This window comes from Neomonachus schauinslandi, chromosome 6 (assembly GCF_002201575.2).
Source record: "Neomonachus schauinslandi chromosome 6, ASM220157v2, whole genome shotgun sequence".
NCBI lineage: Eukaryota > Metazoa > Chordata > Mammalia > Carnivora > Phocidae > Neomonachus > Neomonachus schauinslandi.
The window spans coordinates 122593906-122609455 of record NC_058408.1 but is presented as its reverse complement, the minus strand read 5'-3'; the positions used below and the strand labels follow the sequence as shown (position 1 = coordinate 122609455).

Sequence of the window (15550 nt, the reverse complement as noted above, 5' to 3'; positions counted from 1 at the left end):
CCCATACACAGTCACACAATCCAAGAAACATTAAGTCTTTCGCAGGACATACTCCGGGGTCCTGTTATGACAGCCTCTTGCCACATTAACTTCTCTATCTAACTCCTGGCCGAGAAGCCTTTGCTAATTTCACAACAGGAAAGCATGCAGGAAATTCGAGAACAAAACAAATCTCCTACACAGAGCCCAGCATCTTCAAGCAAACTCACTGAGGTACAGACCCGAAGCAAGATGACTCGACTATAAATGAGGCAGCTACTTCTTAAACTGCAAAGGGACGGAAGAAGTCATTTGCCGCTAAAACACCAGATCCGAATGCAAATTGATTATGAATATGCATGAGCCCCTCCAGCTTGCTCAAGAGCCACCCTTGACTAAAACCCCCCGGCTTCGCTTCCTAAAAAGTTTCCCAAAGTTCTTTCTCTGCCTCCTCTCAGAAGGAGAGGGTGGGAAAGTTCATTTGGGGATTTATCCCTCTTGCTCTTTCAAGTACTTGCTTTTGGTCTGGGCTTTTCGGGAGTTTTGTTTTTTGGCTTTTTTTTTTTTCCTCTTTTTTTGTTTTTGTTTTTGTTGTTCTTAAGGATTTAGATCAAATCAATTTGCTCTTACCCTTTCTATCTTCCATAATTGGCAGCTTTTGTTTTCTTCCTCTTTGCTCTTTATTTTTTCAGCCTCTGCTTGCTGTGGTCGGTCTCAGTGAGAGAGGTAGGTACTCAAGGAACCGAGATATAACAGACCCTCGGGCTCATGGGAGGGGCTAAATTAGCCGGCCCCGTTTCGGAAGGAACCTCAAACCCTATGTCTCTTTCATTGACTCGACTGGAAAGAAGAGATTGGCTGAGTCCAGCTGCTCATTTCCCTAAAGACCACGAAGAGTTGCCCGGTTGTAATTCTTAAAGCAATGTATGTTCAAGTATGTCTCTTTCCCTCTCTCTTTGCTACAGAAATCATTTTTCTCCTTGAGATATGTATCTTGGCTGCAAGCAAAAAAAAGAGGAAAAAAAAGCTATTTATTTATTGCAGTTTTGAAACCAGAGAACAAGAAGCTTGTTTCCTGATACTCACTGGAAAAACTGTGGGACTCAAGAACAGTCCTTCCCGCCCCTGAAAGCCGATTCCCTCTGGTCCTCTGATGTGCAGTCCCTTTTTGAGGCTCATTTAGGCCAGAAGAGCAACAGGTCCTGTCACGGATGGACGCTGTGACAGGAGGAGCTGCATTATTGGCGGAAAGGCAGAGGAGGCTGCTCGCTGGGAACAGCTATCCAGCTGTGCTGATGCAAGTCGTTCACCTTTCCCAAACTTTTTTTTTTTTTTTTAATTTATTTATTTGACAGAGACACACAGCTAGAGGGGGAACACAAGCAGGGTGAGTGGGAGCAGGAAAAGCAGGCTTCCCGCAGAGCGGGGAGCCCGATGCGGGGCTCGATCCCAGGACCCTGGGATCATGACCTGAGCTGAAGGCAGACACTTAACAACTGAGCCACCCAGGCACCCCCACCTTTCCCAAACTTTAACCTCCTACCTCTGAAGTCTTAATGAACATGAATTGCCACACCCAGGCTTTGCCAAGATGACCCAAATGCAGATGAGAGGCTGACCAAAACATTTTCAAACTGTGTATATTCGATGTTATTTTGAAATTGGGACAAGACCTAATCCTCCCAGAGGAAGGTAAGTACTCAAGACCCAAGGCCCCTTGGGCAGATTCTCCCTCCATGAGGCTATAACAAACCTTAGCATTTTAGATTTGGGAACAGACCACAGACATCTAGTCTAACCAACGTTAGAGGCAAGGAAAAGTTAAGCCATCTGCTCATGTTCACAGAGAGAGAGAGAGAGAGGGTGCGAGCAGGGAGCACCATGGTCTCTCTTATTTGCTATCATGCTCCCCAGCACCTAATACAGTTGCTCCACTGTGTAGGCTCTCAATAAATGTTTGAATTAATGAATAAATAGCAGCAAAGCAGGGGTGTAGATATGGTTTTCTGATTCTTACTTCATGCTTTTTCTACATTGCCTCTCTAACATGAGAATTTGTGTCTAAAGCCAGTTATACCATAAGACATTTCCCTTCATATAAACCATTAAATTAGTGACCATTACAAATTGCTTTTGACTCTATATAGAAAATATATTCTCCATGATACTTTAATAAAGGCAGGGGCTGACTTTTCAGTTCAGGCATCTCTGTTAACTTGCACAGTGACCGGCACAAGTATGTGCTCAATAAATGTTTGATGTTTTAATAAATCTGAGTCTGTACAACAAAATTCTTCTTTTATCTTACTATGTGGTTCATAGTTACAGGATTTTACCTTTATACTAACAATTAATTATGCTAAATGAAAAATCCAATGGATGCCTTCTCCAGAGCCAGTTTAGATTCCATCTCTAATAAAGAGTATTGGTTTGACATTTATCTTATTGTGGTAAAATTATTTTTAAGTAAGATAATGAGATATTTATAAAAATCAACAATTTTTATAATGGGTTAAGACTGTCTTGGCATCACTGTTTTGGAGAAAAATTTGAAAAACAGCATGTCCCCAAAATACCCTGTGAACTACAGAATGGAAAACAGACTATCAAAGCTAGAAGGAGAAAAGAATGATCAAGTGGAAGATCATAGCGGATGAAGGTTTAGGTGGGAGAAACAAACAACAAACACCAAACATCTCAAGCACCCACACTGGGCACTGAGGCAATAGTTCTCTATTTCAAACAAAAATAAAATTCAAAATAATAAAATAAAATAAAATTCAAAGCAACTCCTACCATGTTCTATTTTGACATCATATTATTGACTAAAGGTTACTTTGACAACTGACTCATTTCTCTTTCAATGTCATCACAGAGAGAGAAGCTATCAAGAGTAAAGTACTCAACTTCTGGTTCAACCAGAAGAGATAAAATCTCATTATATTAACTAGTACCTCATAAAGATTTGAAGTTCACTCGAGTTGAATATACAGTAATAGAATCAGGGTTTTAGCCTCCAACTCAAATTATGAGAAGCTTTTGACTAAATGTCAAATGCTTCTTATGGTAACATGTTCTGTGCTACAGTTAAAACATACTGTCTGGTGTTCACATCCTCCTTGGCATATGAAAACACTATATAGTTAAGTAAATATTGCCTCTCATTCATCCAAGAATAATTACAAAACAGATGGGTTTATGTGTGTCTTTTAAAGGCCTGAAAATGTATCTTAAAAAATAAACCCTATTTCTGAACAAAAAATTATCATCATCATTATTCATGTTATTGCTATTTGTAATAGGAAGTAGAAAATAAAAACTATACTCAGAAGGACAGAGGGAGTTCTTAGAAAGGGGTGAAGATATTTACCTTTCTTTTAATGATAAAAGGATCTTTGATAAATTCTTAGAATGACTGAAGTTTCCTTTTTTTATACCTCCAATCTCTCTCACTGAACTGCCCAGATGATCTTTCTGAAGTGTATACCTGATAATGTTATTCCCAGGCTTAAAAAGTTCTAGTCTCCTTATCATCCATAAAGCAAAATTTAAATTCTTATCATGGAATATGTAAGGTCCCCTCTGCCTCTCTAGACTCATTTCCTGCCAGATCCCTGTACTCCAGAAACAAATCATAGTTCCAAACCCACAGTCCTTTCAGGACTCTAGACTCAACACAAGTTTACTGACATAAGACACCCTTTTCCAAACTTTAACCTCCGACTTCCTCTGTTGCTCCCTTTGCTCAGAATGCTCTTCCCCTCTTGTTCACCTGGTCCTCCTACATATCCTTCGTGACTCTGCTTAAGTATCTAGTCCTCGTAGGGCTTCACCTGACCCCTCTTTTCTCCCTCCCCCCAAACATAGCACAGAACCACAGAAGAGATGCTACTCATATTATCATGTTTTACGATTTCATTTATAGCTCAGGCCATAAACTTTGGAGTCACATTGAATTCTCTTTTCTCACAATCCAAGTCCAATCCTTTAGCAAATTCTGTGGGTTCCATTTTCAAAATATATCCTGATCCCGATTCCTTCTCATCACCTCCACTACCACACTGGCCCAAGCCACATTACCGCTCACCTGGTTTACTATGATAGCCTTCTCACTGGTCCCCCAGATTCTGCTTTAAGCCCTGTTTAGTCCATTCTTAACCCAGCACCCATAGTGATTCAGTTAAAACAAAAGATTATGTCATTCCTCTGTTCAAAATCCTCCAATGGCTCCCATCTACTCCAAGCAAACCTCAAGTCCTTCCGACAGCCTATGAGGCCCTACCTGGCCTTCTCCCCACCACCTCTCTGACTTTCTTTCCCACTACCTTCCTCTTCTTGCTCCCTCTGTTCCAGGCTCATAGTCTTTGCACCTGCTGTTTCTTCTGCCTACAATGCTATTCTCCCAAATATCCACACAACTCATTCCCTCATTCCCTGTAGGTCTTTACTAAATTATCATCTTCTACCTCAGCACAAGATTGTGATCCCTAAATACTATTTTCCACTAAAATGAACCAAAGCTCTTTGGGGAAAATGGCTGATTTCAAGTCTGAGGCAGGAAGTATATGAGACTGGAATATTCTGTCATATCAGAAAGCAAAGACACTATCTAAAACTACTAGGGTTATGTCAAATGGATTCAGGAGCTGACTTCAAGTAGCTCTTACTAGCCAAAGTAGTAAAAATTTGAACAGCAATAAGGAATAATAACCAATGGATGAAAACACGTCAGATATGTTGATACCTACATGTTCATAATGATAATCTAAAGAAATCATTGTTCCTCTTTGGAACCAATTCATTATTTGGAAAGCAAATAAAAGGGGGAAATATCAACACTCAGCATGCCTTTGCTACACAGATTGTACCACAGGACGACCAAATAGTTGATGAGGGAAGGTTTCTTCTTGAAGTATTCCAGATAATGAAAGCATAAAATTGATCGCATTAGAGTATCACTGTTGTACAAACACCAAATAAAGTGCTGAAGCTGAGTAATAACCGTCAATGGCTGCTGACGTCACAAAAGGAGGTACAAGCATTCACTGAAGGCCTTCTGAGGGAAGCACACACACACACACCTTCTGAAGTGGTCTTGCCAAAAAACTGAAGCCTCCAAATCTAACTACCAGTTTACAGAAAATATAGGACACAGAAAACCAAGTTAGAAGACACTTCAGGAATACAATCAGTAAAATTTAGTCTGGAGGAAATACTACAAAACAATTCAAGTTCTTTAACAAATAAATGTCAGGGAAGACAAAAGAGGATGGGATACCTATAGGATAAAAGAGATTTAAAACATATACTAAGCAAATGTACTATCTGGACCATGAAATTCTGATTCCAACCAATTTAAAAGAAACTTCACAACTGAAGAAATTTGAACACTACTTGAATAGTATTTTATAATATTAAAAAACTATTCATTTTTAAAGGTGTTTAATAGTATTGTGTCTATAATTTTTCAGAAACCCGTATCTTTTGAAGATATACACTGAAATATGTTCAAAAGAAATCTGGGAGGAGCATTAAAAAGAAGAGACGGCGGTAAGGCCCAGCTAAAACAAGAGTGGGGATAAGGTGATCATTGCTGAAATTGGATGATGTGTACATGGGGATTTGATTTACTATTTTCTCTACTTCGTGTGTTTGAAATTTTCTGATAAAAAAAAATCTCAGGCAAAAAGTGGGAGATTATCTGATAATATGCAATAGTTATATGAGGGAATTGCTCCAGGGACTTAAAGAACACAGATGAATACTCACTGAGTCAGTAAGCCATATGCAAAACTGGCTTGGGGCTGAAAGATGACAAGGTTCAATGAAAAAAATTGCTATAATCTGGCAAGATGATGATCACAAAATAGGCTGAGCCATTTCATTTAAGGAGCAAATAATCAGATGAAAGAGATCATCTGCAAGACAAATAAAAGCAATTGAACAGCAAACTGGTCAAAACTAAAAAGCTGTTACACCAGTGTAAGCCAGAAAAATACATTCACTGTGCAGTTTGTAGTGCAATAATCAGGCACTCTCTCCAATGTGCAATATCCACAGTGTGGTTTGACAACTTGAAGGACTCTCTATATACCCAACAATGACCCAGCAAGCAGGAATCACATAACTCGGACAGAGTAGTGATGGTAGCATCTGCATCACTGGTGGGTCATGACTGGGAAGGTAGCTGGTAGGATGGGGTGGAGGATGGGCATTCTGGTCTCTACACTGTTTCTAATTCTTCATTAAAACAGAAGTCTATTGATAAAATTCATGAAAAGAGGTACTCTGGTTTTATGTATCTTAAAATAAATGCCATGGGTAACTATTGTAAAAAATGACATTTTTCCAATTCCAAGAATGTCTGTATTTATCCATTTAACTCTTGTTATATTTGAATATGCTAAAATGTTCTTCATAATATCTAATGTGTCATTTTGATGTAATGTAATGTCCTTTTGATATTTTTTAAACAGTCCTTGCTTGTGGTTGCTTTCAAGGCTAAAAGGAGACTATAAAAGAATGGGTTTTTATAATTGATAGGGATGCCAGAGGCATGGTAAATCATAATACTTTAAGAATCATGGGGTAAAATGTTACATCTTTTTTTTTTAATGTTTTTTATTTATTTATTCATGAGAGTCAGAGAGAGAGAGAGAGAGGCAGAGGCAGAGGGAGAAGCAGGCTCCCCACCTAGCAGGGAGCCCGATGCGGGACTCGATCCAGGACCCTGGAATCATGACCTGAGCCGCAGGCAGACGCTTAACAATCTGAGCCACCCAGGCGCCCTAAAATGTTACATCTTATATGGCAATTGACAGATCTAATTCAGGAACTCATACATTTTTTTTTCCACCAGCAATAGACCCAAGCTCCATCTTCTTTCACTCCATATAAACCAAGATATTAAGTCAGTACTATTTGGTGTTGGTGTATGAATATTCAACAAACAAAATTTGCCAGCACATTTTGAAAATCATATGAAATTTTCTTTTTCTTAAAAAAAGATTTTATTTATTTATTTGACAGAGAGAGAGCACAAGCAGGGGGAGCGTCAGGCAGAGGCAGAGGGAGAGGGAGAAGCAGGCTTCCTGCTGAGCAGGGAGCCTGATGAGGGGCTCCATCCCAGGACCCTGGGATCGTGACCTGAGCCGAAGGCAGACACTTAACCAACTGAGCCACCCAGGCATCCAGAAAATCATATGAAATTTTCTTGACACTATCTGACATCATGCTTTGATAATCTATCAAACATGGCTTATCAAACAGAAACACATGGGATGCCTGGGTGGCTCAGTTGGGCCTCCATCCTATAGCACAAAGAATCTCCCCATCCTCCCCTTCCCCAAATTTAAAGCAATGCTATATATTCAACAGCAGCTGTGGGACTGGGGCCATGTTGAGAGAGGGGAATGGGTAGTGAAGAATGACCTGAGATGACCCATGACTTTCCAGGATAAGCCTTAATAGTCAGGGAGGAATGTCCTGAACCCTGAGCTAGAGAAAACCCTTGCATGATGCAGAATGTCCACCTTTTCCAAAAGGGAAGTATGTGGCCAAACAGTAGCACCAGAAAAAGGCAGGCCTCAAGCACACATCACAGCAACTGCAAGCAGAGCAGATACTCAAGAAGGAGTTTGCAGAATTGAAAGGAAGATCCTAAACTACAGGTCAATGTGTAACCTGACCCCAGTACTCGATGGAGCCTGTGTGGCACAGGGATTATCATAGTTTACATCAAGTATCTCACAATCGACTCATAACCACCCTTATCTGAGCTACAAGAACTACCCCTCTCTTCCCCTGCATGAATTGAAATTTCTTACATTTTCTGTTGAAACATCCTGTTTACCTTCTTCATCCTATTACCCCAATTCCAAGTGTCCTGATTCCTCTAAACATCTCAGAGGTCTGCAGAAACAATGAGTGAACTGTCACTTTATTACAAGGGTAAGATTTTATGGCTACTTTAAGAGGCAGTCCCCCAAATCAGGTATGATCACTAATAACAGCTATAACTTCTTTTAGGTGAAAGAGGTTCATTTCCAAAAAAGTACTCCTTACCTATGAAAGTCTAATCAGTTTATAAAAGTTCCAACTTAAAAATTTTTTTTAATTTAAATATTTTTTAAACATTAAATTTAAATAGAGATGGTAAATAGATCAGTGGTTGCCAGAAATTCACTGGGGGTGGAGAAAGGGTTAAATACGTGAAACATAGGGTATTTTTAGGGTGGTGAAACTACTCAGTATAATATATAGTGGTAGATACATGACAATATGCATTTGTCAAAACTCACAGAACTTTAGAGGACAAAGAATGAAACTTAATGTATACAAATTAAAAAAAAAAAAAATCATTCAGGAGGTTAAGAACCCAGAATGGAATGTAGTTTGTAACAAAGGAATCTAATGTACCAAAGGTATTACAAATGCATGGAAAAACCTCACTGGGGGCACCTGGGTGGCTTAGTCAGTTGAGCATCTGACTCTTGATTTTGGCTCAGGTTATGATCCCAGAGTCCTGAGATTGAGCCCTGCATCAGGTTCCCCGCTTAGCAGGGTTTCTGCTTGAGATTCTCCCTCTCCCCCTCCCTCTGCCCCACCCTCTCCCACTCACATGCACATATGTTCTCTCTCTCTAATACTCCTTAAGCATGGGCTATCCATAGTTACTACCTTCCAAAGAATGGACTGTGGGAAGGGAAGAAGAAAGAGTGATTTCACAGTGGAGAAACCTGACAAACACTACCTCAGGTAGGTGACCAAGAGAACATCAACATCATCCTGATGATGATGATAGTGCACGCCCTTGGTGTGATGTGTTAAAAATGGCATTTTGCCTCTGTGGTAAAACTGTATAACCCCAGTATAATTACGAGAAAGGCACAGACAAATCCCCATTGAGGAACATTCTATAAAATACCTGATCACTACTTTTCAAAACTGTCAAGGTCATCAAAAACAAGGAAAGTCTGAGAAAATATCACAACCAAGAGGAGCCTAAGAAGACATGAGGATTGAATGAAATACGAGATCCTGGAACAGAAAAGGGACATTGTATAAAAACTAAGGAAATCTGAATAAAGTATGAACTTTAGTAATAATAATGTATCATATTGGTTCATTGATTGTAACAAATGTATCACACTAATTTAAGATGTGAATAACAGGGGGAACTGGGTATGAAGTGTACGGGAACTTTCTATACTACCTTCACAACTTCGCTGTAAATCAGAAACTACTCTAAAAGTTCAGGGGCACCTGGGTGGTTCAGTCGGTTAAGCATCTGCCTCCAGCTCAGGTCATGATCTCAGGGTCTTGGGATCAAGCCCCACATCGGGCTCCCTGCTCAGTGGAGAGTCTGCTTCTCCCTCTCCCTCTACCCCTCACCCACACTCGTGCTCTCTCTCTCTCTCTCAAATAAATAAATAAAATCTTAAAAAATAAAATAAATATTCATTTTTAAAAATGTTAAGTTAAACACTGTATAGGTGTTTAAAAACCCAGCTGTTGTACAAAAACCCCTTGCTGAAGAACATATTTATTAAAGTAACTGCTAAATGGACATAGTTTTGCAAAAACATTTGTTACACATGATTTCTTGTTCAAACAAAATTCATTGTATCTACATCCAGCAAAGCAAAGTTAACTCGGGCTGTATGCCAAGACGTGGAAATAGCCTTGTTATATAGACTCAATGTGATAATTGTATTACTCAAATCTTTCTATCCATGACACACAATATTCCCATTGGTCTAAAAGTAAAAAAGCCTCTAAGTTATTCTCCACTGACTCAAAAAGTTTCCAAATGTCTGAAGGCAGAAGTCAGAAACTCTGGGATCAGGGGAGGGCAGGAAGGAGTAGTGACGGCTGATTCCAGATTTGAAAAAAATAATAATAATAAAAGGAAGGAAAATGCCTACGTTTCTCCAGAGGGCCACCCTTAAATGGGAACACTGCCAGAGAACTTAAAGTAGCTCTGAGAAGGAGAAAAGTTGGAGTTAAGAAAAATTTACCACACTTTACCAACCCTAAGTGCCCAGGATTGTACTTGCTAGGCAATCAAAACTCCAAAGGGCGTAAGTCTCTGTCTTTGAATTCTGGACATCACTGGTCCTAGGGGGCAGGGGAAATTTTTAAAGAACACATGGCCTCTAGAATTTTATGCTCAACACTTTCACAGAATGGCTCACACACCCAGTTTTTGAAGATAATAATAGCCCACACAATACCAGGCCAGTCCATAGCAGGAAGCTTGCATGTTGCCTCCGCCTTTGCAGAGATCAGCCAGGGGTGACAAACCCTGGAGACAAAGCCAAAGTCAGGTATCCTGCTCTCCTTTACTTTAGGCCCCTCATCCACTGGGGGCCAGCAGAACCTGAATAAATAGGAGAGCAGGAAAAGATAATAGTGGTTTTCAGACTTTTGACAGCACTACTTAGCCTAGGTGGTTCTGCCAGTTCATCCTTCAAGGTCTATTTCAAACCTTAAATCTTTAGTCTTCCAGCTAAGCCTCCCTCCTCCAAATTCTGAGAGCACAATTCTCTTCTCACAAATGTCAAGTTGCTTGGCACTTGTTTAATGCTTTGCATTGCTGGCTTCTTTTCATATTTAATACATCTTGTATAGATAGCCTAGAATTGACTTCAAATTCTTGAATCTGACTGCAAATTCTTTTTCTCTCCTCCCCATCCATATCCTTTCATATCCCATAGCACCTCATCCAGTGTTTTGCATATATGCTTAATAAATAGCTGATTTTGAGTGGCTATTCTGATCTCCCTCAAATTGCCATTAAAAACATTAAATATAAATCAGATCCTTTTTATATCTTATCCTTCTGGATAGCCACTCAAAATAGCCAGGAGGTTGTCATGATTATGTTCAGCCTACTTATGGTGAGACTTGGTTTGAGGTGAGAAGAAATAGGTCTTCTAGCCATCACCAACAGGATTATGCATTTCCCTGCCCAAACTGGTCTTTCACAATTCTGCTTACACAATAATCTTTGGTTCCCAGACAACTGACTGCTGCATCTGGTTTTGGTGCAGGAAAATGATGTTATCAGCCTCCAGACAGTAACCCTGGTCTGATCCAGCAAAATGAACCCAACCCTGGAAGCTCAGTCCCAGCACTCACCCCTGCCAGGGCCCTGGGTTTCCCTACTCCCCCCATCTCATTCATATCTGATACCTCCCCCATCTTGAGAAAGGATGGTATGTATTCTTACCTGAGCCGTTAGCATTTGGAAACCCAGGCAGGCACAGGAATTACCAGAAAAAATTCTAATCATTAGATTGTTATGCTCACATAGAGAGTCCAGGGCCTGATGCAAAACAGCACCTTTCCTTTTCCTGTGAGGCCGCTGATCAGTTCATGCACAACTTACCCCAATGAGCATCATCTGTGCATTCATTTACTGACTTTTCTTTATACATTTTTATATTGTTTCCAGTAAATATTAAACATTTTCATAAAAACTTTAGGGGAAAAGGTTAGCTAGAATGCTTCAACAGATGTACCATTCCCAAGTAAAACTCATCAGCACATGAACTGGTCACACGAATCTCTCCCAACTCTGAAAGTTTTCTGATCCAATCCAAAGTATATGACAATCCCCTTTTTTAAATTCATGGCTTGACATATAACAGGCAATCTTCCACATTTAAAAAAAAAAAACGAGTTTAGGTTTATGAATTATAATCTTTAAAAGCCAATTGGGAGTCTAGAATTAAATGAAAATTCACCTGAAATTGTTCGTAAAACTGGACGGCCACATGCAAAAGAAGGAAATTCATTCATTATCTTACAACATACACAAAAATTAACTCAAAATGGGTGAAAGACTTGAATGCAAGACCTGAAATCATAAAAATCCTAGAAGAAAACATAGGCAATAAGCTCCTTGACATTGGCCTTGGTGATGATTTTTTGAGTGTGCCACCAAAAGCAAAGGCAACAAAACCAAAAATAAACAAGTGGGACAACAGCAAACTAAAAAGCTTCTGCACAGCAAAGGAAACCATCCACAAAATGAAAAGGCAACCTATCAAATGAGAGAAAATATTTGCAAATCATATATCTGATAGAGGGCTGAAATCCAAAATATATAAAGAACTCATACAACTCAACAGCAAAAAACAATGTGATTTTAAAATGGCAGAAGATCTGAATAGACATTTTTCCCAAGAAGATATACAAATGGACAACAGGTACATGAAAAGAGCATCTTTTAATCACCAGGGAAATGCAAATCAAAACCACAGTGAGACATCACCTCATGCCTGTTGGAATGGCTCTTATAAAAAACGTAAGAAATGACAAGTGTTGGAAAAGGTGTGGAGAAAGGGGAATCCTTGTTCACGCCGTTGGTAGGAATGTAAATTGGTGCAGCCACCATGGAAAACAGTAGGGAGATTACTCAAAAAATAAAAAATAGAACTACCATGTGATCCAGCAATGCTACTTCTAGGTATTTATCTGAAGAAAATGAAAAGGATATCTCAGAAGGATATCTGCAACCCCATGTTCATTGCACCACTATTTACAATAGCCAAGATATGAAAGCAACATCAGTATCTATCAATGGATGAATGGATAAAGAATACGATGGAATATTATTCAGCCATAAAAAAAAGAATGGGATATTGCCATTTGTGACAACATGGATGGACCTCGAAGGCATTATGCTAAATGTAATAAGTTAGACAGAGAAAGACAAATACTGTATGATCTCTCTTGTATGTGGAATCCAAAATAAAACAAAAAACCAAACTCATAAATACAGAGAAGAGATAGGTGCTTGCCAGAGGCTAGGGGTGGGAGGTGGGGGATGAGTGAAAAGATAAAATGAAAAAAAAAAAAGTGAATACCTATGGTAAAAAATAAAAATTATTTAATCAGATAAAATAAAATGTAAAAATAAAAATCATCTGCATTAAATACCATTACAAATAACTCATCTGAGCTGGCAATCAGACGAAAAGAGAGCTTCCACACAACACTAAGCATGCTCGTGCATAAGGACAAACACAGCATAACTCACAGTTCTGCCTGGAAACAGACAGATGCTTTTGACATTGATTGCAAGACCCATTCTGAATTTCAAAACATAAAAATCTGTTTTTATCCAGTGTTTTAGAATCAAGGATATACAGACTATATATAGAAAATGTCTCTAAGCCTACCCACTCGACTGTTCGCCATAATTTCTTGAGGAAAAACAGAAATTGCATAGAGGTCTCTGCTCGGAAGCCTCTGGAATGACAAAGAGAAAGCTGCCAGTTAAGAAAGGTGTCTGTGGGAGGAGGGGATGGGGGAGCAAAAGGATCCGTACTCTGTGTGCCATAATGCCTCACAAACTAATCTTTTTCTGCCTCTCTAATCCAGAGGATGAATAACATGGATTTTGCAGAATATGCTGAAATGATATATACGATTAGGGCAAGGCAGAAGGAATTACTAGAGAATACTTCATTAATACTTGACTTATACATAAATTTTTACCACATGTACAGTTATTTGTTACTATGCTTTGTGTTATGAAATGGGAGCAAGCTAGAACAGAATCAATGAGGAAAATAATTATTTCCCCCTCCTCTATTTAACTGCCCTAGCCTGGAAAAAAAACTGTGAAAAAGAGACAGCAATGCTCCCAAACAGCTAATAATATGCCATGATTTATTATAGCTATGTTACATTGCTTGGGCTCCTGCAGAAACCTTGTCATATTCTTCTTTTTGTCTCATTTATGCATGGGACAGAATCAATCTTACGCCATGACACTTAGGTGTCCAAATATTTTTCTTATCTTTATTTTCTTTGTATCAGTTTAAGGCCCATATTAGCTCCCTCTGAGCTGGCAAGAAAGTCCATCACAATCATAATTGTGGTTTACACCAGAATTTGGGAGAAGCGCATGTATCAGAAAATGGGGGAAGGACTTCTAATCTCTCACCTGCCCAATATCGCTAGTGATATTCTCACTGCCCAACTTGAAATGTGACAGGCTTTCTGTTCCAATGCTAAGCCTGAATGGGATAGGGCTGAGAGGGGACTTTGCCTCAGCTAGAAGCCCTGGTACCTAGTGTGGAGCCTCCCCAAGGCACCATACAACCTCCTTTTCTGAGGTCTTACCTACCAGGACACAACCACAGAACAAGCAAGAGTCCCTCCTACCCATGGCCCCCCAACCTCCATCCCCTTCCCAGTGCTCCAGAATTTTTGCTCTTTCCTGGCCCTCAAGGGTACCCCTTTATTTCTTCCTCATTACTCTATGCTTCAGAGCACCTTGGGTAATTTCAACAAGTGAAGGTAAGATTGGGAACCTGCTTTAATTAACATCTTAACAAAGTATCCCGCCACTTAACGCTGGTGATCATTTCTTCCCACCCCAAATTTCCCTTCAGTCTTCACCCCACCCTCCATCACTATTAGAGCTAGAGTTCTGGAGGGAAGGGACTGCTTATTACTCATTTCATTCCTCTAAAATACCTAACATGGGGATTTTCACCCACTGTGCTCAAGAAATCAAAGCCCTCAAATTTTTCTTGATATGTAAAAAAATTTATTTTTGCCACAAGTAGGTACAAATACTGTCACAGCAATGCCTGACATATGAAACTAAGCACATCAGGCAGCTGGATGTGGGAACAGCTTTGCTGTAACTAAGAGTATTAGGTTAACACGTTATCAGGTCAGCACCACAGAGACATTGCAAGAACTCTGCCTCCAAGAGGAAGAGCACAGCCGAAGCAGAACCAGAGTTTCTCAAACAGCAATCATCCTCAAGAGTAACCTGTAGATAACTGTGGTGCTTTTATTGACATTATGGTGGCCATTGCATTGAAATTTTTGCTGGCCTGATTAGTGTTGCTTTGAATCATTTAATTTTCTCACACAATATGTCTCAAAAATTTTTAGAATTTGAAGTGTGCCTCTGTGGCTGCTTCTTATTCAGAAGCACTCTTCTTATTCTAATTTTCTTAACTGAAAGAATACCTATTGTTTAGCTGCCCATCATAAAGACTACAGTGCCCAGCCTGTCTGGCAGCTGTGTGTACATAGGATGGTGAATCACCTTGGGGCTGGCGACAATGGGTGTCCATGACTAAGTCTGGCCTGAAGGGGCAAGGAGAGGAAGGAAGGAAGAGGTCCTTGGAACCCAAAAAGTAAGCTGTGGTTGTAGGAGATAGCTGCCTGACAAGAACTGTAGCTTCTTTACTGGGTTGGGGTCACCCAGAAGCTGACCTTGAAGCTCAGATTCCACCACAAGTAGTTTATTTAGGAGGCAATCCCAGGAGGCACTGGAAGGGGCTGGGTAAGTGAGACAGGACAGGGTGCACTGATCAGTAGATCACCACTGAGTGCAGCTGGGGCTCAGTCTTGATAGGAACCCCTGGGAGATGATAAAGAATACAGCTCAGAGTTGTCCCAACCTAGGGGAGAGGAAGCCACAGTGTTTATCCACCTATTCCCAAACACCATTGGTTAAGAGCTGCTCCTTGGGGATCAACCGTCTCGCACCACTGACCTGCCCTGGGCATGGGCTGGGCATGCTCCCATGCCA

General features: G+C 40.0%; 1 protein-coding gene across 1 annotated transcript in view; it reads right to left on the bottom strand.

Annotated features, from left to right (window-relative positions):
• ENTPD1 (ectonucleoside triphosphate diphosphohydrolase 1) overlaps positions 1–634 on the bottom strand; it is a 93999-nt gene extending 93365 nt beyond the window's left edge. The window contains exon 1 of the mRNA XM_021699785.1: positions 610–634. Within this exon, the coding sequence (XP_021555460.1) occupies positions 610–625 (16 nt within the window). The 5' untranslated portion in view covers positions 626–634. The remainder of the gene's footprint in view (positions 1–609) is intronic.
• Positions 635–15550: the final 14916 nt, after the last annotated feature.